Source organism: Podarcis liolepis, assembly GCF_965112155.1.
Source record: "Podarcis liolepis genome assembly, chromosome: Z".
NCBI lineage: Eukaryota > Metazoa > Chordata > Lepidosauria > Squamata > Lacertidae > Podarcis > Podarcis liolepis.
The window spans coordinates 26,937,681-26,959,646 of record NC_139570.1 but is presented as its reverse complement, the minus strand read 5'-3'; the positions used below and the strand labels follow the sequence as shown (position 1 = coordinate 26,959,646).

General features: G+C 45.8%; 1 protein-coding gene and 1 long non-coding RNA gene across 3 annotated transcripts in view; one reads left to right on the top strand and one right to left on the bottom strand.

Annotated features, from left to right (window-relative positions):
- Positions 1–19,442, bottom strand: part of LAS1L (LAS1 like ribosome biogenesis factor) — a 43,934-nt gene extending 24,492 nt beyond the window's left edge. Inside the window, exons 1-8 of one of the 2 annotated variants that reach the window (XM_083485166.1) lie at positions 19,323–19,442; positions 17,820–18,050; positions 15,592–15,717; positions 14,338–14,407; positions 14,061–14,142; positions 11,457–11,645; positions 6,614–6,660; positions 4,934–5,043 (exon numbers count right to left, since the gene is read on the bottom strand). In XM_083485166.1, the coding sequence (XP_083341292.1) occupies positions 4,934–5,043; positions 6,614–6,660; positions 11,457–11,645; positions 14,061–14,142; positions 14,338–14,407; positions 15,592–15,717; positions 17,820–18,001 (806 nt within the window). In that variant the 5' untranslated portion in view covers positions 18,002–18,050; positions 19,323–19,442. Of the gene's footprint in view, positions 1–4,933; positions 5,044–6,613; positions 6,661–11,456; positions 11,646–14,060; positions 14,143–14,337; positions 14,408–15,591; positions 15,718–17,819; positions 18,052–19,278 lie in introns of both variants that reach the window. The other variant, XM_083485165.1, reaches the window with a different exon arrangement.
- A 108-nt stretch (positions 19,443–19,550) lies between these two features.
- Positions 19,551–21,966, top strand: part of LOC310698342 — a 55,830-nt gene continuing 53,414 nt past the window's right edge. Inside the window, exon 1 of the long non-coding RNA XR_014521414.1 lies at positions 19,551–19,788. This is a non-coding gene — a long non-coding RNA (uncharacterized lncRNA). The remainder of the gene's footprint in view (positions 19,789–21,966) is intronic.

The following is a 21,966-nucleotide window of genomic DNA, read 5'->3' as shown; positions in this document are numbered from 1 at the left end:
ATAATTTATTATTTATATGCTGTCCATCTGACTGGGTTGCCCCAGCCATATGGACATCCCTGCTTGTAGAGAGAGAACCAAGTAAGAAAAAGCAGCCTTTGAAATTGGCTCCATATACACCTGTCCATATACACCAAAGGCCTGGTCTACACATGCTCCAGAAATGAGGTGGTAGAATGCACTGCATCACTTTAGATTGAAGGTGATGCATGCCGTTTTCAAATGACCAACCTATATAAAATATAATATAAAAATCATGCAAATAAGAATCTAGCATGAAATGAGTGTGCTAGATTTTTACATGCAGAGATTCATTCGTTTTACATGGAACTGAGTCTAACCTGGGATTCCCCTGTAACCTACATTCTGAAGCAGGACAGTCCAACTTTCAACTTATGTCTTTCCACGTCATACTCCTGCATTTGTAAACTGGGCAACACGTCCCTTTTGTGGCATTTCAATGGGTCAACCCTACAATCAACCCTCCAGACAGGGTAAATTCTAAACTTCATTCACTTGGGCCACCTGGGTGCTGGAGATTGTTGGCAGACTCACAAGTTTGTGTCATCTATCAAACCACAGTATCATTCTCAAACGTTCAAGGTTTCAAGCAAAATAATTTACGCCCTATTTCAAGATTCCTGACATACTGAACACAAAGTAATAGTTACTCCCTTGTTTTAGATTTGCTAGCCTTGGAAGGATTTTTATCAGCAGTTAAAGATATTTTTTTCAAAGCAGAGGATATTGGGCTGCTTGAAGGTTCTCCAAGGCCCTCAACGGAGTGACCCTCTGGGTGGGCTCCAGCTTGGAATCAGGGTTCAATCAACTGAGAACACATGGGCAGTGGCGAGGGAGGAAATGTGCCATTGGCAGCACTGTTTATCTGTATTCCTCTGTTGCTCCGGTGGGAGAGGAGCTGGCAGCAACCTATGGCTTGGGTCGCTGCCAGGAATCTTCTGGAGCCATTGACCAAAGCCCCACACTTCCTCCCCATCTCTCTGGCACTAACAGAATGCAACACAGTCTTATTAGCACTGTCTTTCCCCATCCTCACACATGGAAGAGGCGAGCCTTGCGATGCAACACCACTCCCATCACACATTTCACCTCCCTAGACATTACCATGGGACAGAAGGAGACAAAGTGACTGTTTTCGGAAGGAAACTGTAATATCTAGTCCCAGCCATATTCAACAGACTACCTGTTATTGGGTTGCAGTAAGAAATTGCCAACTACTGACACTCTTGGCATCACAATAAACTATACTCTGCAGGAATCTCTAGACTGAAGTCAAAGCTCAGAAAAAATCATAAAACAAACAAATGCAATTAGTCACAGCAGTCTGATGCATGGGATGAGGACACAGCTCAGCAGCAGAGCACCTGTTTTCCATATACGTAGAAGATATCAGGCTCAATCCTTCTCATTAGCAGTTAGTAGATGTGAAAGATCTTCTACCGAAGACCCTCGGAGTCTGCAGACTCTCAAGAGTCTCGATCCAAGGCTGCTTCCTAGGTTCATATATTTATTGGGAGGAACAGGCTCTGTTTGAGCTGTTGTCCTAATAAAATCAGGCCTCTAGAAACAGACAAGGAGAGCACCTTTTTTGGCCTACAAATGCTCAGATTCAATCCTCAGCAACTGCAGACAATCAGGTAGTAAATGACGGAAAACCTCCACTTAACACTTTGAAGAGGCTCTTCCTGCCAGAGTTGACCATACTGGGCTAGAAAAATAAGGATTTATTCTTATACAAATTTGTGGAAGAAAAAGCTACCGGTGGTTACTAGCAGTGATTATACTGAAATAAGGCAGCTTCCTGCACTCCTCGGACAGTTTTTGTAGTCAGCACAGTTCTCTCTGTTATTGTTTACTGTTCAGACTAATTAATGCTTTAAAATAACTGGCCCAAATTCGACAGGCTGTAATTTTTGCTAGTCAAATGCTAAACCAATACCTACTCTCTCTGCCCATAGCATGCAGTGCCCTGGACTGTGACAGCTGATCTGGGAAAAAGAGCTGGTGGGTGAATTGCCTTGTATTTGGGCAGGAGATAGACCCAGATGAACACCACAAATCACATGATATAGCAATTTAAAATGCTACTGCAGCCTCTTAAAAAGAAGACATCACCTTGCTGACAAAGATCCATATAGTTAAAGCTATGGTTTTCCCAGTAGTGATGTATGGAAGTGAGAGCTGGACCACAAAGAAGGCTGATTGCCGAAGAATGGATGCTTTTGAATTATGGTGCTGCAGGAGACTCTTGAGAGTCCCATGGACTGCAAGAAGATCAAACCTACCCATTCTGAAGGAAATCAACTGTGAGTGCTCACTGGAAGGACAGATCGTGAAGCTGAGGCTCCAATGCTTTGGCCACCTCATGAGAAGAGAAGACTCCCTGGAAAAGACCCTGATGCTGGGAAAGATGGAGGGCACAAGGAGAAGGGGACGACAGAGGACGAGATGGTTGGACAGTGTTCTCAAAGGTACCAACATGAGTCTGACCAAACTGCGGGAGGCAGTGGAAGACAGGAGTGCCTGGCGTGCTCTGGTCCATGGGGTCACAAAGAGTCGGACGCGACAAAACAACAACTGCAGCCTTGTGGCTACTGATCTCTTTCTCCCCTCTACTTCGCTCTGAGCTGGACAAGTTTTTGCCTGTGAAGAGAGCAGCCTCAACAGAAACACATTTCCCTTCACTTTTTGTGTAAATGTGTTACAAGCATGCACTGTGGTGTGTTCTCTCATCCAGGACTCCTAAGCAAGCTAGAGGTGGGGTGGTTGTCCTGTGTTGCACAGCTGCCTCCTACACTTCCTGTTGCCCATCACTAGAAAATAGGAGGCCCTGCTGAAATGCTAAGTGCCAAAAGCAAATTCCGCTTTATCAAGAAACAACAGGACATGCTTAAAAGAAGGTCTCAGAAATGTAAATAACAGAACAGAACACTGAAGCATATCTTCTGCGCTGTCAGGGAATAATGCAAACAGAACAGTTGCTAAGAGAACTCCACAATCTGCAGAGATAAGAGGGCACAAGTTCGTTGTCTGCAGATATTTAGGAGGTTGACACAACCTTCTCTCCTTCACAGCATGGTGGTCCTGACAATACTCTTCCCCCCTACATATGGGAGTAAGAATGCACCTTTCACTCCCTCTCTTGTGTTCACAAATGGGAATATGTGAATAGCGAGTGCATGTGTGTAAAATCAAATGTGCATGAACCTGAACACTACAATCAATAGCCCAGATAAAATCTAGGCAGTGAGCCGGCAGCCTGAGCCTATGTATATTTTACCCACAAAACATTCTATCCATGGATATCTGGGGATAGGACAGGTGCACCAAGAGTGCCGGGAGGGAATGCACACATTTAGTTCCTAAACATACATGAGAGAGAATGTCAAGTGAAGAGTACTGTATTGTTTTGTTCAAACTGGGCCAGAATCTCTTAATGGGCCTAAATACTATGGAAAAAGTAGTCAATTGGCACCCACAAAAGGCCACTAAGCAGACGGACTCGGAGTGTGATAAGATGGTAAAATCATGGTAAATCTTATTTCCTACAAACGTTTAAAGCTAGAACCACTGTGCCTAAGCCCAAACGGTGCACGTTAGACATCCCAAAGTCTCTCATTTCATTCCATTTATTTGGGAAAAGGAGACAAGGCCAGCACATGCTCCAATCATAGCCTTGAAGCAGGAAGTCATCAGGTCTCCTTATGAAACCGTCAGCCCTCAGCTGTTCAGTGCTTAGAGCAAAGCTCTCTGGGAAGCCCCAGCTACAGCTAACTGAGTTCTGTTTCTGGGTTAGTGGAGTCTGTAACCTGAAGCGTCTGTAACCTGAAGCGTATGTAACCTGAGGTACCACTGTATTTATATTTTATTAAAAGTTTTCTTTGAAAAAATAATATGAAAAAAAGGAAATGTGAATAGTCATACCTCGGGTTAAATATGCTTCAGGTTGAGCGTTTTCAGGTTACACTCTGCAGTGACCCGGAAGCTCCTGCAGCCAATTGGAAGCTGCGTCGGATGTTCAGCTTCCAAAGAATGTTCACAAACCAGAACACTCACTTCCGGGTTTGCAGCGTTTGGGAGCCAAAACAGACAAGTACCAAGGCGTTCAACAACCAAGGTACGACTGTACAATTAATCCAATAAATTTAAAATTACTAACAAGACATTATACTCTATGAATGGATTCCAAATATCATTGTATTTAACCATACACAATCTGTGTATAAAAGCAATCCATTCATATGTTGCTAGAGTTATCATATCTTCTATCCATTGATTGAAGGGAGCCATGGTATTATGTTTCCAGTGAATTAATATCAATTTTTTAGCAGAAGAAAGGGCATGGAGAGTCCATTTACGTTGACCTTTTGTCAGCTCCCTTAATATTCCTGGTCTCTTGTCAAAGCATCTGCTCTTGACATTCAGTTCCTACTGGACAGCTCTCTCACAGCTCTAGGCCTCATGCTCAGTACTTTCTCCTGGGAAAGGCTATAGCTCAGTGGTACAGCATCTACTTTGCATACAGAGGTACAATGCCTGGTATCTCACGGCAGCGCTGGAAATGGAACCTGCTGGAAATCCTGGAGAGCTACTACCAGTTGGTTCAGAAAACACTGAGCTAGAAAGACCAATGGTATGCTTCTGTATAAGGCAGCTTCCTGTGTCTGCTATTTGTGTCCCCTCACTCTGCTCAAGGCTGGCAGAAAAAGACACTTTGGTATAACTTTGCATGGCTGCTCCTGCGTATTTACACATGCAAACTAATTTCCCCTGCCTTCATAGGTGGGGCTCTGTTACCATGGCATAGTATCTAATTGGGAAATATCATGCATCAATTGCTATGTACTTGCAGGCATGGTAGACACCTGCCACTGTGGGCCTCAGTCTCCACTAGGTTAAAGTCCTTCCTTACCTGTTCTCTAGGAACAACTCTTTCACCTGGGCCACAATCCACTGTATCTCTGCAGAAGAGTTGTACCACAATTTGCAGACCTGATTGATGTCCTGCTGTTGCTGGAGAACCTAACACAAAGAGAAAGACTCAATTAAAAGGCTGGATTGCTGTATGTGGGGCTGCCTTTGGGTATGGTTCAGAAGCTCCAGAATGTGGCAGCCAGATTGCTGATGAGGGCATCTGGCCAAGAATTACATGACACCACTGTTAAAACAGCTGCACCGGGTGTCCATCTAATACTAAGCCAGGTTCAATGTCCCTGCATTAATTTGCAAAGCTCTGAATATCTTAGGTCCAGGACACCTTGGGAATTGCCTAAACGCTTATACCCCAGCTTGATAATTGAGATAATCTGCAGGAGCATCTTGGGTTGTTCCCTAAGTTGGTGAGGCTCCTTTGCCAACACGAAACTGAGCCTTTAGTTTCACTGGCCTAGTCCTGGGGAACACTCAGCCAACAGAGATCGAGCAGGTGCCTTCTGTGACAACTTTTAAATAGCCACTGCTGAAGCTTTTTATATTCTGTCATGCCTATGTAGGCAATTAAAATATAAAATGTTCCACAACAGTTAATTGATATCCGTTTTTAACCTTTTAATATGGTTTCTATTGTACTGTACCATTTTATGTTTTATTGCTGTAAACCACTTGGATACATTTTTATGACACAAGTAGATATATATTTATGAACATATAAATAAACAGGAGGAATTGTGCTGTACAACACCAACGGTAAAAAAGAAACCAGGAGTAAGGCGGCCAGTGAAAAATAGCCTCACTGGATCTATCCATCAGCATTCAGGGATGGGTCATCCATTGCCAGTGCAGAATTTATGGGCTTTCATGATCTGTACCAGTAAGAAAGGGCAGGGAATCAATCAATCTACCTCTTTATTATGTTCAATGATGAGAACTGGGGTGAGGCAACTTTCTGGCTCCACGGGTCAGATCCTTATTGGGATCAGCCTCATGGGCCAAATTGAACAGGCAGGTGGGCTGTCAAAATCCTTTGCATGGAGTTGCTACCTAGGAACCACACCACAAGGGATACTGTGTCAGCCATATGTCCCAGCACATTTGGGAGCGCTGAATGAGGCTGGCAAACTGCATGCTTCCCCACTCCCTGCCACTGACAAGGACATGAGAAGTAAGGCTGGAGTTTACAAGTGACAGCAGCTTTGCTGCTTTAATTGGCAAAACATAGTTGTGTTTCTCCCCCACTCCCAAAATCACTTTACAGAGATGAGAGAAACAGGGCTACTTAGTGCTGTGTTCAAGCATAAGAGAGCCCTCCATGAAGGCAGCACTTTTGTGAGCCTGAACCCAACACTATGCAGCCTTATTCCTTCTGACCCTCTCAAGTGGCATCAGCTGATAGGAGGGTAGGCATGGCCTCTCTGACTGAATTGGACCCCACTGGGGAGGTTCTCCACCCTTCTAGCATGACATCTAAATGATATATAGTATGTACATTTGGAGCACAATTCCCTATTTGAAATTTAGTCCTCAGTATGATTCTCTAGATGCATTGTCAAAAGGTCCAGGGAAAATATAATGTGGTATATAGAGCAAACCTTCTTGAGCTTTATATTTTACTACTTCAAAAATGAATCAGGAAGTACAAATCTGTGTAACTTACCTCAAATTGTTGATTTTTATAGGAAACCAGAAGTTCCACGACTTTCTCTGGGAAGGCAAGTAAAGAAGACAGACAGTAATTGTTTTGAAATCTATGAAATGCAAAACACCCTGAGCACCATTTCTTCAAACAGCAAGATGCTAATTTAACAAATAACTAGATATTATTTCCATCATAAGAGCTCTTTCCATCATAAGACCCCTGAGGGTCATCTAGTCCAACCCCCTGCAAAATTACCCTTGAGGCCCCTTCCAACTCTACAATTCTATGGTTGTATGAGAGCTGATAAACTGAAGCTCAATTCAGACATGACTGAGGCAGTGGTAGTGGGTGGTTCCTTATACCTGATGGATGGGTAGTGGCCTGCTCTTGATGGGGTGACATTTCCTCAGAAGTAAATGAGAAGCACTGGGCATCATCTAGGTCAGCCCTTGCCTATGGCCATGCTAACTGGGACTGATGGGAGTTGTAGCCCAAAACAGGTAGAGGGCACTCAAGCACCAGACTAGTGAAGGCTGCTCTGGGTAATACACTGAATTGCAGGAATGACTGTATCATCCTCTTCACATCAGCACCACTTCATACACTTAGGCTCCATTTAGGCCCCAAAGTTACTTAAATTTCTACCAAGGCAGGTCACCTGTACTGCATGGCTGCTTTTTGTTGAGAGATGCTTCTGAAGCTGAAGCCTTTTTCAGGCAGGGATGCCAAAAAGCCCTGCAGCTAGTAGCCATGAAGACATGTACAATGAGGGTAAGAATGGTGAACTGACATCTAATATGCTTTCCACACCCTCATTTCCAGCAAGCCCCAGGATTTCAGTGCTTCGGCATGACTCAATGCAGGGGTGAAGAACTGAAGGTGACTAGTGGGCCATATCCTTACCCCCACCAACTCCTGCAGACCAAACCTATCAAGCAAGTGGGGCTAGCAACAAGACAATAATCCATGTCACAACAGCTTAAGGTGAACGTTTTCCTTTCCCTGTGTGCTTTGAATTGCGCCATGCAGGCAGACACAGTGCTTTTAAGGTGCTGAAAATCAGCTGATTGCCAACTATGGCAAAGCCCTGTGCCTTTACGAGTGCTGTAGAGATTATCAGATCAGGTTAAGGCACAGCTGGTGCCTGCAAACCACGCTTTCAGCAGCAAGCAGGATCTTTTACCTGTGGACTAGATGTCCACTGTGGGGCAATTGGGTGTGGCTTGGCCAAAACAGCTTGGAGAGCCAAATGGGGAGGGCACATGGGCCTGATTAGGCTCTGTGGGTTGAAGGCTTCCCCACAGCAGCCCTAAAAGATGATGGAATAATCGGTGTAACCTCTGCCATCGTGCAAAGAAAACTGCACATACAGTAGAAATATTTTGTGGGGTTGTTGTTTTTTTTGAAAGGTTAATAATAAAATTTTATTTATATCCCGCCCTCCCCAGCCGAAATAAGGCTCAGAGCGGCTAACAGTAATAAAAGTAACACAGCATTCTAAAATCAATTCAAAATCAAATGGCAACCAGTGGGCCAGAGTTCTACGAGGATCGCCAAAGGAGGGGGTCAGACTGTGCCTTGGCCAAAGGCCTGGTGGAACAGCTCTGTCTTGCAGGCCCTGCGGAAAGACGTCAAGTCCCGCAGGGCCCTAGTCTCTTGTGACAGAGTGTTCCACCAGATCGGGGCTATAGCCGAAAAAGCCCTGGCTCTGGATGAGGCCAGCCTAACCTCTCTGTGGCCCGGGACCTCCAAAATGTCTCAAGGGCAGCCCCATGTAGAGTGAGTGACAATAATCAAGTCTGGAGGTGACCGTCGCGTGGATCACAGTGGCTAGGTCAGGGCGAGAGAGATAAGGAGCCAACTGCTTAGCTTGGCGGAGATGAAAAAATGCCGCCTTTGTTATAGCTGCAATCTGCACCTCCATGGAAAGGGAGGTGTCAAAGATTACACCCAAACTCTTAACGGACAGTGCTGGCACTAATTGCGCCCCCACAAGAGATGGGAGTTGTCCCCCCAATCCCATATTGTCCCAACCCAGCCAAAGGACCTCTGTCTTCAAAGGATTTAACTTCAACCGGCTCCCACGTAACCATTCAGCCACAGCTTCCAAACATCTGATCAGTGTGTCTGGGGCTGAGTCAGAATGGCCATCCATCAACAGATAGAGTTGGGTGTCATCATCATACCGATGACAGCCCAGCCCAACCCAAAACTCTGGACAAGCTGGGCTAGGGGGCGCATAAAGATGTTGAAAAGCATCGGGGAGAGTATCACACCCTGTGGCACTCCACACACCAAGGAGTGGCGCAACGACAGTTCCCCCCAAGCGCCACCCTCTGTCCCTGACCAGAGAGAAACGAGTGCAGCCACTGAAGGACGTTGGCAAGGCGGTGGTCCAGGAGTTTGTGATTGACCATGTTGAAGGCTGCTGACAGGTCTAGAAGAATCAGCAGCCCCGACCCGTCTCAATTCAGCTGCCTGCGGAGATCATCTGTTAGGGCGACCAGAGCCGTCTCGGTCCCATGACCAGAGCGGAAGCCGGACTGGAATGGATCGAGAGCTGATGTTTCATCCAGAAACCCATCAAGCTGTTCAGCAACTGCTCTCTCAATCACCTTACCCAGAAACTGAAGATTCAAAACCAGGCGGTAATTGGATAGATCTAAAGGATCCAATGATATTTTCTTTAAGAGCAGGCGCACCAGTGCCTCCTTCAATTCCCCTGGGAATGTCCCAGTGCCAAGGGACAAATTGATGATATCCCCTTAGGGGCCCCCGCACCTCGTCTGGACACGCTCTAATCAGCCAGGATGGGCACAGGTCAAGAGGACAGGTGGTGGGCTTTCTAGCTCGGAGGAGTCTGTCCACATCGGCTGGGGATATCCGGTCAAAGTGGTCCAATACTGGACCCGAGGACACTCGAGGGGCCTCCAGTTCTGTTATTGTATCCAAATTGGCAGCGAGGTCACGGTGGAGCAACAGGACCTTCTCCCCAAAAAAGCCCACAAATAACTCACAGCTATGTGTCAAATTGTTATTTCAATTTGGCTGTCCCTCCAGGGACGTTAAAGACCTAATTATACTAAATAATTGCGCCGGGCAAGAGCTAAAGGATGCAATGGAGGCTGAGAAGTAAGACTTCTTAGCGGCCTTCACTGCCATCTCATAGGTTTTCATAAAAACCCTATAAGATGTTCTTGAGGCTCTGTCGCAGGCACCCTACCATACTCGCTCTAGCCGTCTGAGGTCCCGCTTCATTTTCTGGAGCTCCTTGGTAAACCAGGGAGCCCGGTTTCTGCGGGGTCGCAGAGGGCGCAATCTCATTGATGGCCTCCAAGAGCTGGGTATTCCAGTCCTCAACAAGCTCAGTCAATGAGTCGCCAGAGGGAGCAAGGTCCGCAAGGCTTGACGGAATCTATCAGGGTCCATCAGCCTCCGCGGGCGAGCCCAAATCGGCTTGCCAACTAAGCAGGGTGGGGGTGGAAAGTCAATCCTGGCTTTCAGAGCATAGTGATCAGACCATGGCACCTTCATCGAAGGGGACATGATCACATCTATACATGCACCAAAAATCAAATCCAGTGTGGCCTGCTTGATGTGTGGGGCCCAAAACAAACTGAGAGAGCCGTAGTGTTGCCATGGAAGACACCAGGTCGAGAGCCTGTGAGGAGGGAGTGGCATCAGCATGGATGTTGAAGTCCCCCAATATCAATAGGTTAGGGAACTCCAAGGCCCAGTCAGCCACTGCCTCCAGTAGGCCTAACAGGGTGGCTGCTGGTGCGCTAGGTGGCTGGTACACCAGCCAGACAGCCAAGCTCTCCTCAGAACCCCACACTAGGCCAACACATTCAATGCCAGGGATCGATGGTGATGGCAAAGCCCTGAAGGAACAATCTTCCCGGATTAATAATGCCACCCTCCCCCCCCCCCCGGCCCACAGTCCGCGACTGGTGGAGGACGGAGAAATCCGGGGGCGTCACCTCTTGTAAGGTAACTGTTTCCCCTTCTGGTCTCTGTCACACAAGCCCAGGTCTCTGTCACACAAGCCAGGTCCGTCCCCTGCGAGGTAAAGAAATCTCGCAGGGTGGCGGTTTTGTTGCCTATAGACCTGGCATTGCACAGCACCAGTGACGGAGGTGAATTATCCTTGCTCACTCTACCCTCGTCCCTCGGGATGGGGCGCAGATCGGAAGGGGTATGAGTGTATCCGTATCTCAATCCCCTTCACCTATAAAATCTGTTCCCACTGCCACACCTCCCTTGCCCCTCTACAGTAGCAATCCTGAGCCTTATACTAGCCTCCATTGATAGCATTGATGTTATTATTTCCCAGCCTAATTACTCTGCTTATAATAGCAACAGCTTGATAAACTCTAATTAGTCGAGTAGTTACCTATTGGCTTTAATTAACACAAAGGGGGATCTGTATTTCAAAATGGGTGTTCCTGCTCAGGGATGACCAGGAGCCACATAGCGCTGTTTGGGGCTCACATTGAGCACACTGAGCATGAAAGCTTAATTGCCATATAGATGAAGGTTGGGGGAGGTGGGGGAGGAAAGGGTAAAACACTGGAGAATAAGTTCTTTAAATCTAATGGCAACACTTCAGAGTATTATAAGCTTCTTAGGGGCCCAAGGTGCCTAGTTTCATTTCCCCAATTTCCATTTGAATTGACAATTCCATGCCTCAACTTCTCTCACAGATGCAGACTTGTTACTAGGTTCATACCATTGACCTCTAGCTCCTTTTTTCTTCTCTCTGCCCCCAGCTTCCTGCCTCAAGAAAACAATGCAGAAATCCAGGATTTTAGCATAGCTGTAATTGGGTGGCAGTGTGTATCCACATGGTGACTATACTCACCTTGAAACATCACATTTCCCTGACAGTCGAGGGACTCCAATTTTTCAGGCTCCGTTATACTGCTGATGAACCCGGTACCTGCTAGTGGCGATTCCTCATCCTCATCCTCTTCATATCCTCTTACTAGGTTATTGGCCAACTGGCGGCTCCAATATGTTTGCCGGAGCCATTCCAGGACAACATCACAGCCTGGAGGTGACAACACATATACAGTATAGAGAGGATAGTAAAACAAAGGCAGCCTGGTCAAGTGAAAGATTTACAAGTAATTTCTCATAACTGCTCCATACAAGGAAACATGTGCAGAGGGCAACAACAAGAGTGCATGTCTTTTCAGTGGCTGCCCCTCTGTTATGGAATGCTCTCCCAAAGGAGGTTCACCTGGTGCCAGCACTGTCAACTTTTAGGCACCAAGAAAATACATTCTTGTTATTTCTGGAATATGAATCTTCACATGGTTTATTTGCTTAATACATCCATATACTACCTTCCTACCAGTGGACTTATGGTGCTCTACAATGTAAAATAATGACTGTAACTAGCTTGGTGGATCACAACCTGGATGAGCTTGTTCTTAGACTTGTCTATGGAGGGAAGGTACTATGTAGAATTAGAATCATACAGTTGGACAGGAACAAATTTTTGCCCAGCATGGGGCTCCGCTGGAGCAAAAAGACAGGCTAGCACTTCCTCTCTTCCATCTACAGAGTGATGCTCTACAGTGGTACCTTGGGTTAAGTACTTAATTCGTTCCGGAGGTCCGTTCTTAACCTGAAACTGTTCTTAACCTGAAGCACCACTTTAGCTAATGGGGCCTCCTGCTGCCGCTGCGCCGGCGGAGCACGATTTCTGTTCTTAACCTGAAGCACTATTTCTGGGTTAGTGGAGTCTGTAACCTGAAGCGTATGTAACCTGAAGGGTATGTAACTCGAGGTACCACTGTACTGCCTTCTGTTCCCCTACAAATGAACACTCTATCTGTCCAGATCTTCAGACCATCCAGTTTTTCTATTGGTGAAAGCATTTACCAAGCCCTAAATGTACAGCACCACCTGCTGGAAATAATAAAGTACTGCACTTAGCGGTTAGGCATTTGGTGAGGCAGAGCAGCCCACTGGGGCTGAAGATCAGTAGGTGAAGGTGGAATTAGAGTTAAATGTCTCTTTTGTCCCAATGTTATCTCTGATCAAACAGGTCCTCGAAAGCACGAGACTTGTAATGGTTCCACATGTACCTCCAGTACTCCTGGAGCTACATGCTGAGTGGGTCATGCCCAGAAAGCAAGGCAGACAGGCTCTTTTCATGCCAGGTAATCTAAGCAGGGACGGGGTGGCACTGTGGTCTAAACGATAGAGCCTAGGGCTTGCTGATCAGAAGGTCCTGCCAACCTAGCAGTTCGAAAGCACGTCAAGTTCAAGTAGATAAATAGGTACCGCTCTGGCGGGAAGTAAACGGCGTTTCCGTGCGCTGCTCTGGTTCGCTAGAAGTGGCTTAGTCATGCTGGCCACGACCCAGAATCTGTCTGTGGACAAACGCCGGCTCCTTGGCCAGTAGAGCGAGCTGAGCGCAGCAACCCCCGAGTCATCCTTGACTGCACCTAACCGTCAGGGGTCCCTTTACCTTTACTCCAAACAAAAGAACTTTAAAGCTCCATAGTTTGCATGGAGTGGAGGGAATGCCCAACCAGTGGGCCAGCTCTGGAAGGCTAGTAATGGTCTGTAAGATCTCACAAAAGAGTATCCCAGAGCCAGCATGCTGAGCAGGCCTTGGCCCCCAAGGCAGAGAGCTTAAAAGCTTTTTCTATGCCAGGTAACTCTGTGTCTTGCTTTGCTTTGCCTTGTGCAATTTCAACCTGTTTGCCTTCAACTGTGTCAGGTTGAAATTGTGAAAGTTAACTGCATGTAACGCGCAATCGTACTGCACATAGATTGTCAGCAGGACTGACAGTCCATCTCTATCACCTGCAGATCTACTGCTCCCTCAAAGGATGCCGACCTTTGTCTCTTACTACCCCTTCTGCCTGGAAATACCTTTCCAGAATACCTCGCTTCTAACCCTTCCTCAAAACACACCTCTTCCATGAAGCCTTTAGCAAACCTGCCCCCCACTTACCCTCGTACTGTATTCCAGCTAAGCCCAAGTACACATAACTTTACTCCCTTTTATACCCAGTAGATGGCTGTAATCTATGGGAGAGTCTTTCTTGAAAGTTCCAAAGATCTCAGAAGCCCACTCTGTGGTAATTCAGTGCAGGGCTTTTAGTGCGGCTGCTCCTGTTCTGTGGAACAGTGTTCCTGTTGAGATATGACATGCACCCACTATCTGCACTTTCTGGAAGCAACTGAAGATAATTTTTGTTCCCAGAGGCTTCCCCAGCTGCATAAATGGATCTTTACCATGAGTCTTTACTTGTTACAGGTTCAGAATCATTTTAAATGTATTTGTTGTTTTCAGTTTTAAATTGATTTTAATTATTTGTAAATCGCCTTGTCACCTATTCTTCCCATTTACCCCTGCTTCCATTTCTCCAGGTGGGAGCCTCTAGAGTCTGGCCCGTTCTCCCACAGAATGGGCACAGATAGCACTATATAAAGCTGCACTCACCTTTTTGGCAAGCATCCAGGTGAGGTAGGTTGCCATGGGTCAAATCATGACGAAGGTTCACAATCCAGACTGGGATGTTTAGCTATAAAAGAGAACCAAATGGTCATTAACATCACAGGGGCAAGGGGTAATACCTCCCTCACATTTGCTGGAGATGAATACTATCTGTGTCATCATTATCCAACTGTCTGCCTCTGTGTGTGTGTGTGTGTGTGTGTGTGTGTGTGTGTATAATGTCTGCAGCCTGCAGAGACTTAATTCTCTGGAACCTTCCTACCTCTTTTGCTAGGCGTCTCAGTGGAATGACAACCGTTTTCTGCTTCCGCTCTGTGATGAGGTTCACAAACCTGCACATGAAAGAAAAAAATACCCCAATACACAACTGATTCTAGTTTTTCATGATACATTTGTCTGAAAAAAATGTTTCCAGGAATGCAGTCAAAATATAAAACTGGAATAAAGCTTTATTTTGTTTTCCTGAACTGAACCTGAACTGTTGTTTGAAAGTCTCCACTGAATGTGAATCCACAAAAATTAAATAAATAAAAGTTAAGTCAATAATATCTGATGTGGTACACTAAAGGGTATCAATAGATTTAATCAGTATGAGCACAATGTACATGTCTCTGACTGTAAGATTAAAATTAACATTTCTAATTTATTACATACTCAGAATTCTTTTATACCTATCAGCTCTGCCCCACAATACTAATCAAAACATGCCTTAAATACTTAAGTTTGATTTCAAATTACAGTCACAGAATATCTGACTGGTAAATTCTTAACAGATGATAAAGGGCCATCTTCATATATGAGGATCAGACTGAATCAAAGGCATTGTGCATTACCCTTTATACAATTCACCTGGGAACATATTGCTCTATTTATTTCAGAATTTTATAGAAGACCAGTCATATAATTCCAAAATCTGATGGTTGCTGGATGATGCAAACATGTTTGTTGCCTATAGAGCAGCTTCATTTGTGCTAGCATAAGAGAAAGTTGTGGGTCACATTTTTTATTTTGCCCCAAACAGTGTCAGCTGCCAAAAAGATTATTTAATCTAACTAAATTGGGAACCTTACACTTTACTTTTTTCCTAATCTGCAGTTCTAAAAATGTGAAATGCCTTAAATCAATCATCTTGGATTGTCTGGTTTTGCTTTTATTATTTAAATCTAATTGAATAGCTGTATTAAAGTTCTCTCATGCAAGCTAGAACTGAACCTGTTGGTTCCTATGTGCCAACTCAGTTACTAAACATTTATTCACCTTAACTGAAATCAAAACAGAATTTCAGTTGTGGGTAAACCTGAGCTGGAGACAACACCCAAGAACTTAACGATTGGAATTTTAAGGTATGCTGCAATTATGAATTATATATAGACTGAAAATGCTATAATGGTATGACAGCTTTCTACAAAGAAAGCCTAATCTCTCCCTGCTTAGCACTAGGGGTGTGGAATTACTGACTAGCACAAACACCCTTCCCAGCCCTCCAATCTTCCTTCCTCTGTCTACCCGTTCTTACCTCACAAGAGCTAGACCATACGTAAGGACCAGTTCATGGGACTTCATAACACCAGAGGCATCTAGGAGTTTACAACGAATCAGATCTGCAGTGCACTCCACAGCTAATGGCATCCTATGCCCATACCTAGGTTTAAAGTGTGAAACACAGTGAGGCCAGGGTTGTCTCCATTCTGAAGACAAAAAGGATATACTTACCTCCTAGAGCAGTGTTTCCCAAACGTTTTTGGGCAACGGCACACCTGCTTACCGGAAAAAAATCTCGCGGCACACCACCATTAAAGCCCCGCCCCGTGACGTCAGCGCGCAGCGTCACGCGGGGGGGGGGGGGACGCACAAAAGTGAACGTTTTTTCCCTTCCCCTTGCCGGGGTGGGAGGAGGCAGCAGAGCGAGGGCAGCTGAGGCGGCGGCGGCGATAGCGGGCGGAGGAGGAGCCGTCGCCGGGAGTTGCTGCTGCTGCTGTTGCTGCTGCTGCCCGGACATGCCGGCCTCCTCCTCCTCCGCTGTCTCGCGCTCCTCCCTTTTGCGCGAGCTGCCCCGCCGCTCGGCACCACCACCGCGGAGCCGCCCCCGGCTCGACGCGGATCCTCGCCGCCGCCGCCGCCTCTCGCCGCCCGACTCGCCCGCCTCCCTCCCACGGCACACCAGCCGGTGTCTCACGGCACAGTAGTGTGCCGCGGCACACCGGTTGGGAAACGCTGTCCTAGAGCAGTAGTTTTCAAACTCTGAGTTTAAGAAAACCCCTTCCTCAAGGAGACCTGTGAACTCCTTGAACTGTGGAAAAGTGGCACACAAATAAAATTATTTAAGTATGCCATTTTTTTCATCTGGAATTGCCAAAGATAGGTACTGTGTGAAATTGACCAGGATCTAGATCAGGGGTAGGGAACTCGTGGTCATGCAAATGTTGAATTCCAAATCCTATCAGCCAGAAGGATGACATCAGTTGTAGTCCAGCAACATCTGGAGTGCCATAAATTCCCCATCCTTGATCTAGATCAGTGGTTCTCAAAGGGTGTGGCAGCAGAGGAAGGTACATGTGGCAGGAAGATTCAAGGACATTCAAAGAAACATTTAAACATTTCAAAATGAAAAAATTCCTTCCAGTAGCACCTTAAAGACCAACTAAGTTAGTTCTTGGTATGAGCTTTCGTGTGCATGCACACTTCTTCAGATACATACATCTGAAGTATAGTGTGCATGAACACGAAAGCTCATACCAAGAACTAACTTAGTTGGTCTTTAAGGTGCTACTGGAAGGAATTTTTTTTATTTTGACTATGGCAGACCAACACGGCTACCTATCTGTAACTTAAACATTTCAGTGTAGTATAGTATCAAAAAAATTTTTTTAAAAAAAATATGCAACCAGAAGCAGAATCCATGCCTCTGTTCAAGAGCATTGGCTATTCTACAGTTCTCCACAACTTAATCCTTGTGAACAGGGATTTTCAACAAATATGAAAGATCAGAAAAGATAAAGACTTCTTTGTGTTGTTTCTCTCAAATTAGACCTAATATAAATGAGATTACCTGGCAAAAGCAAGCTCACACCTCTTACTGAGTCTGTAGTTAAGATACATATGTAAGAAGCTCATTTATATTATATTTCAAGAATGATTCATGTTTCTTATGTAGCTGCATTGTTTTATATTTTCTGGATGTCCCATAATCATATTATAAAGTATTCATGCTCTATGTTATAAAGCAAGCATTGATGGGAGCTGTTTCTTTTTGTTTTCCAATGCATTTCTTATCAATAAAAAATTTAGTGAGGTGCAAGCAAATTTTTATTCTGAAAGTGTGTCCCAGAGAAAAAAAGTTTGAGAACCACTGATCTAAATTCAAGTGAAAAGCAAAGAGCTTGGGACTGAGAAAAGAATAGGTGCTGCTAAGCAGAGGAGGAGTGGACAGAGGTCTTCACCCCTAGCAATCATAGGATAGGGAAGAGGTTTCCAAACTGTGTGTCAGTTGCAGTGTGTAGATGTGCCATGTGAATACTCCCCGCACTTCTCCCGGGACTGAAAGGGGATAGTTTAACCTTCAGTTTGCCGAATTACTGTGTTGCGAAATTATGCATGTCTAAAAAGTGTGTCACCAACATGTAATGTTTGGAAAGCTCTGGGATAGAGTCTAACTCACCTTATCCCCTGCCATCCTTCCCTTGCACTTCAGGTACCTCCCCACGCTGCTTGCTGTCTCTATAACCTGTTCACATTCCCTCTTACCTGCTTTTCCAAGCAGATATTCGGTCCAACGCATCCTGTTGTATCTCACGGTCCCCACAGTATAGGCCCACCATTACTTGGTCCCATTCAGCTTTGCTCTCCCAAGCCACGACACTCTGTGGCCTCTTCCGCCAAGACATCTGCTTCCATCCTGGGGTTGTGCTACTGGGACCACTAGCCATGCTGCGGCTACACTCTTCAACAACCTCCGCAGATCCAACACTATCAGATCTAAGGATAAAACAAAACCTTTGTGAGCTGAAACACATCAAAGTCAATGTCTCATATGCGTTCTCAAGCTGACAAATGCTGTTCCTACATCCCACACAAGTTCAAAGGTCAGCTTGCACAAAACTGGCATTTACTCAACTTCCAGTAGGCAGCTGTGCTGCTCTGTTGCAGCATAAACCAAAGAATGTCTTGAAGCACCTTTAACACAATTAAATTCTTTAGCCTATACTTGATGCTGTTTTCCTGCATTTCTGTGGCGGTCCTATATTCATTTATCTATCTAACCATACACACATAAATAAACATAACGGTTTGTGTGGTGCATATATAAATATAAAAAGACATTTTTAACTATTCATACAGCCCTGGTAAGATCCTGTTAATCACTAAAATCATACACTGATGACAATTACTAACAGTTTTGCATGCGCTCTCTATAAATATATCACACGCACACTTACACTCAAGTCCCTGCTGCGTTTGGTGCATTTAAAAGTAAAGGTAAAGGTAAAGGGACCCCTGACCATTAGGTCTAGTCATGACTGACTATGGGGTTGTGGCGCTCATCTCGCTTTCTTGGCCGAGGGAGCCAGCATACAGCTTCTGGGTCATGTGGCCAGCATGACAAAGCCGCTTCTGGCAAACCAGAGCAGCGCACAGAAACGCCGTTTACCTTCCTGCCAAAGCGGTACCTATTTATCTACTTGCACTTTTGACGTGCTTTTAAACTGCTAGGTTGGCAGGAGCAGGGACTGAGCAACGGGAGCTCACCCCGTTGCAGGGATTCAAACCACTGACCTTCTGATCGGCAAGGCTCTGTGGTTTAACCCACAGCACCACCCGCGCAGCAATTCATACCTTCACATTATACATACATCACACAAAATACATATTTCAGATGTATACACTTAAACATATACACTAACACACATAAAGTTTATAAATTAGGATCACTATACGTAGTAGTATTTATGTGATTCTATGTTGTTTTAAACTGCATTGAGTTGAACTACTGTAAGGCCGCCGCCAGCACATGGAACAATAATTCCTACGAATACATTCATATACTGTATTTACTGACGTACATACAACACACACGCACACACTGTGTGGCGATACCCGTGTTCCATATACACATACGATGCAAAACCACCACTTAGGTCCCCACCGCCCTATTTGGGAAGGGGGTGAGTGTGAGGCGCCTGTAACCACTCCGCCCACCCACCCCGTCCCCCACGTCCACCTTATGCTGAGCAGACCCGCCGCACACACATATATCCTGCGCCGATGGGACCGGCTAAGGACGAGCGAGGCTCCCCAGCCCCTCCAAAGTCAAGAAGAGAGTAAGCCGACCGGGGGGAAAAGAAAACGAGCGGGAGACAAAGCAAGACCAATTACAGCGGCAGGGGCGGGGCGAAGGAAGCGAGGGAGCAATCTGACTGGGTGCGCGGCGCCCCCTGCGACACGGAAGCGGATATGAGGGAGAAGGCATAGATATAGCTGCGGCAAGACTGTCCCCGGCGGCTGAGCTTCCGGGGCTTTCCAGGCTTGGTGTTTGTGGTTGCCGGTCTTCACCTGGGCGGAAGTGACGGTTGCCCATAGCAACGGCACGGGATTCCAGGGTTTTAAGGGGAGCTGCGGTTGGGCGGAAGCCTCTTATGTTTTCCTCAGGCGGGGGTGCAAGCGCACAAGCATGCCATTCTCGCGTGAAAGGCGTCAGTACTGAGAGGTGACTCAGGTGGGTAAGAGATATAAGCATCTTACGAGTTTATTTAGGCTTCATCCATTTTTTCATCCAGGCTGGTGTACCTGGCTCTCCCCGTTCCCGATTTGTATCCCTACGACAACCCTGTAATACCTCAGGCCGAGAGGCAGTAGCTGAGTGGGAATAGGGAACCCTGGTCTCCAGGCCCAACCACTAGGCCAAACTACCTCTCACAGCCCTGTTAAACTTTCAGCAAAAGTTTTTGATGAAAGGACACCCCCCCACACAAAACTTTTCACACAAAAATGAGATCCAGGTTCCAGTGCCTCCCCTTCAGCTATTATTTGTGAGGAAGTCATGGCAAGTGATCTACTGCAGCTGCTGTTGCGACACCAGATCCTTGAACCCCTCCATTGTTTTCAACAGTCCCCTCTCAGCCCTGCCCACATTATAACCTGGCAGTAATTTCCCTGATTTGTAAGACTGAAACCTGCTTTATACGATTGAATCCCCCAACTGCCTTTTGATACCAAGTACTCAATATTGTTTATTGTGGCAGCACCTACACCTTGGAACTCCGCCTGTTGGGACCCAAACAAGCGCTGTACTGAACTCGGCCATGAAGGTTGCTGGGTGATGGCAGGCCTGGGTAAATGTCCCCTCAAAATTTGAAAGTGCATAAAAAATCTGACTCTTCCTGTACAGTTGTTGCTTACTCTGGCTCAGCTTCTGCTATGCTGAAGATGCATCTTTAAACATGCCCATGCTTACAGACTCCAGTACTCTCTAAGGAATTTTATAACAGTTAGGATTGGCAATCCTACCAAGGCCCTTGTCTCGCTATGCAACAGTGAGATTCAGAGGGACATGGAAATGATCACTCCTGAGTGATTTCTCTGCTACTGTGGAGCACATTCAGTTCCCCTGATATACCGGAGAGTATACATGAGATGAAGCAGGCAGGCAGGATGACAGAGCATAGGTGGTGGAAGTCCCACCGCAAAGATATCCAAACACAGGCAATCATGCCTACTCTGTGACTGTGAAAACACAAAGCGGGCCTACTCCATTCCTTCCAAGTCATCATCAAGAAATCAGTTGGTGGAGTTTTTCAGGGTGGTCAGCAGGCTGTTGGCACCTATATCAGTGGAGTGGGCCCAGGACACTTCAGAGACCTTCTGTGAGTTGCTGGCTAGGCACTTTGAGGGCAAGGTTTATTCATCTCCATAGTGAGCTAGATGCTGTGATTGATGTATTCCCAATATAGGTTCCAAGCACTCCATCAAGCCATGTTTTGTGGGATCAGTTTCAGCTTTTGTAGCCTGGTGATGTTGGCAGGGTACTTGTGAATATGTACCCAACAACGTGTCATTTGCACCCTTGCCCTTCATGAGGGGGTGATGTTGCTCACATAGAAGGAGGTAATAGTTCAACCACTACTGGGGGGAAAACCCACCCTGGACCAGATGGCATTTAACAACCACTGCTCTGTCGTAGATACCACGTTTTGGGACAAGGGATTTATGTGATGCAACTGCATGTGTTCCTGGAGAAAACAATATGTAGACACATTTCAATCTGGATTCAATCTGCTTTGGTCACCCTGGTGAATGACAACTATTGGGAGATGGAGAATATGACCCTGTAGCTCTAACGAAATCTCTTATTGGCTTTTGATACCATTAACCATGGTATCCTCCTGAACCATCTATGAGACATGGGTGTAGAGAAGAGATGTTACTCAGAAGAATCTCTTCCATGCCATTCCTGGCCCCATTGCTGCACAACAGTCCTGCAGTGCTTTCCTTAAAAAAAAAGAAGAAGTTCAGCTGCTTTAAAATAAATTGAAAAGAATAATTACAAACTGAACACCCCATCCCCTCCACCTTCCCCCAACCTAAAGGCATAGTTCAGATGTCGTATAAGCACTGAAGTGGAGGCTGAATGTTACTAATATCAGCATGAAGGAAAATACTAATGCAACCACATATTATGGAATTTAGCAAGTACAGTGCTCTTCTACCTGGTCGTTTCTGGTATTGCTCCTTTTTAGGTCACAGCCTCAGAAAAGGGAGGAAATGACCAATTAACAATCAAACCTAGCCATCCTGGACCAATGTACCTCACACCTCCAACCAACCCACTAAAATTTCTTTAGAGTTTAAAGTCAGTTCCCCAGCTCCCTGCTTCTCCCTGAGAATAAATTACTGT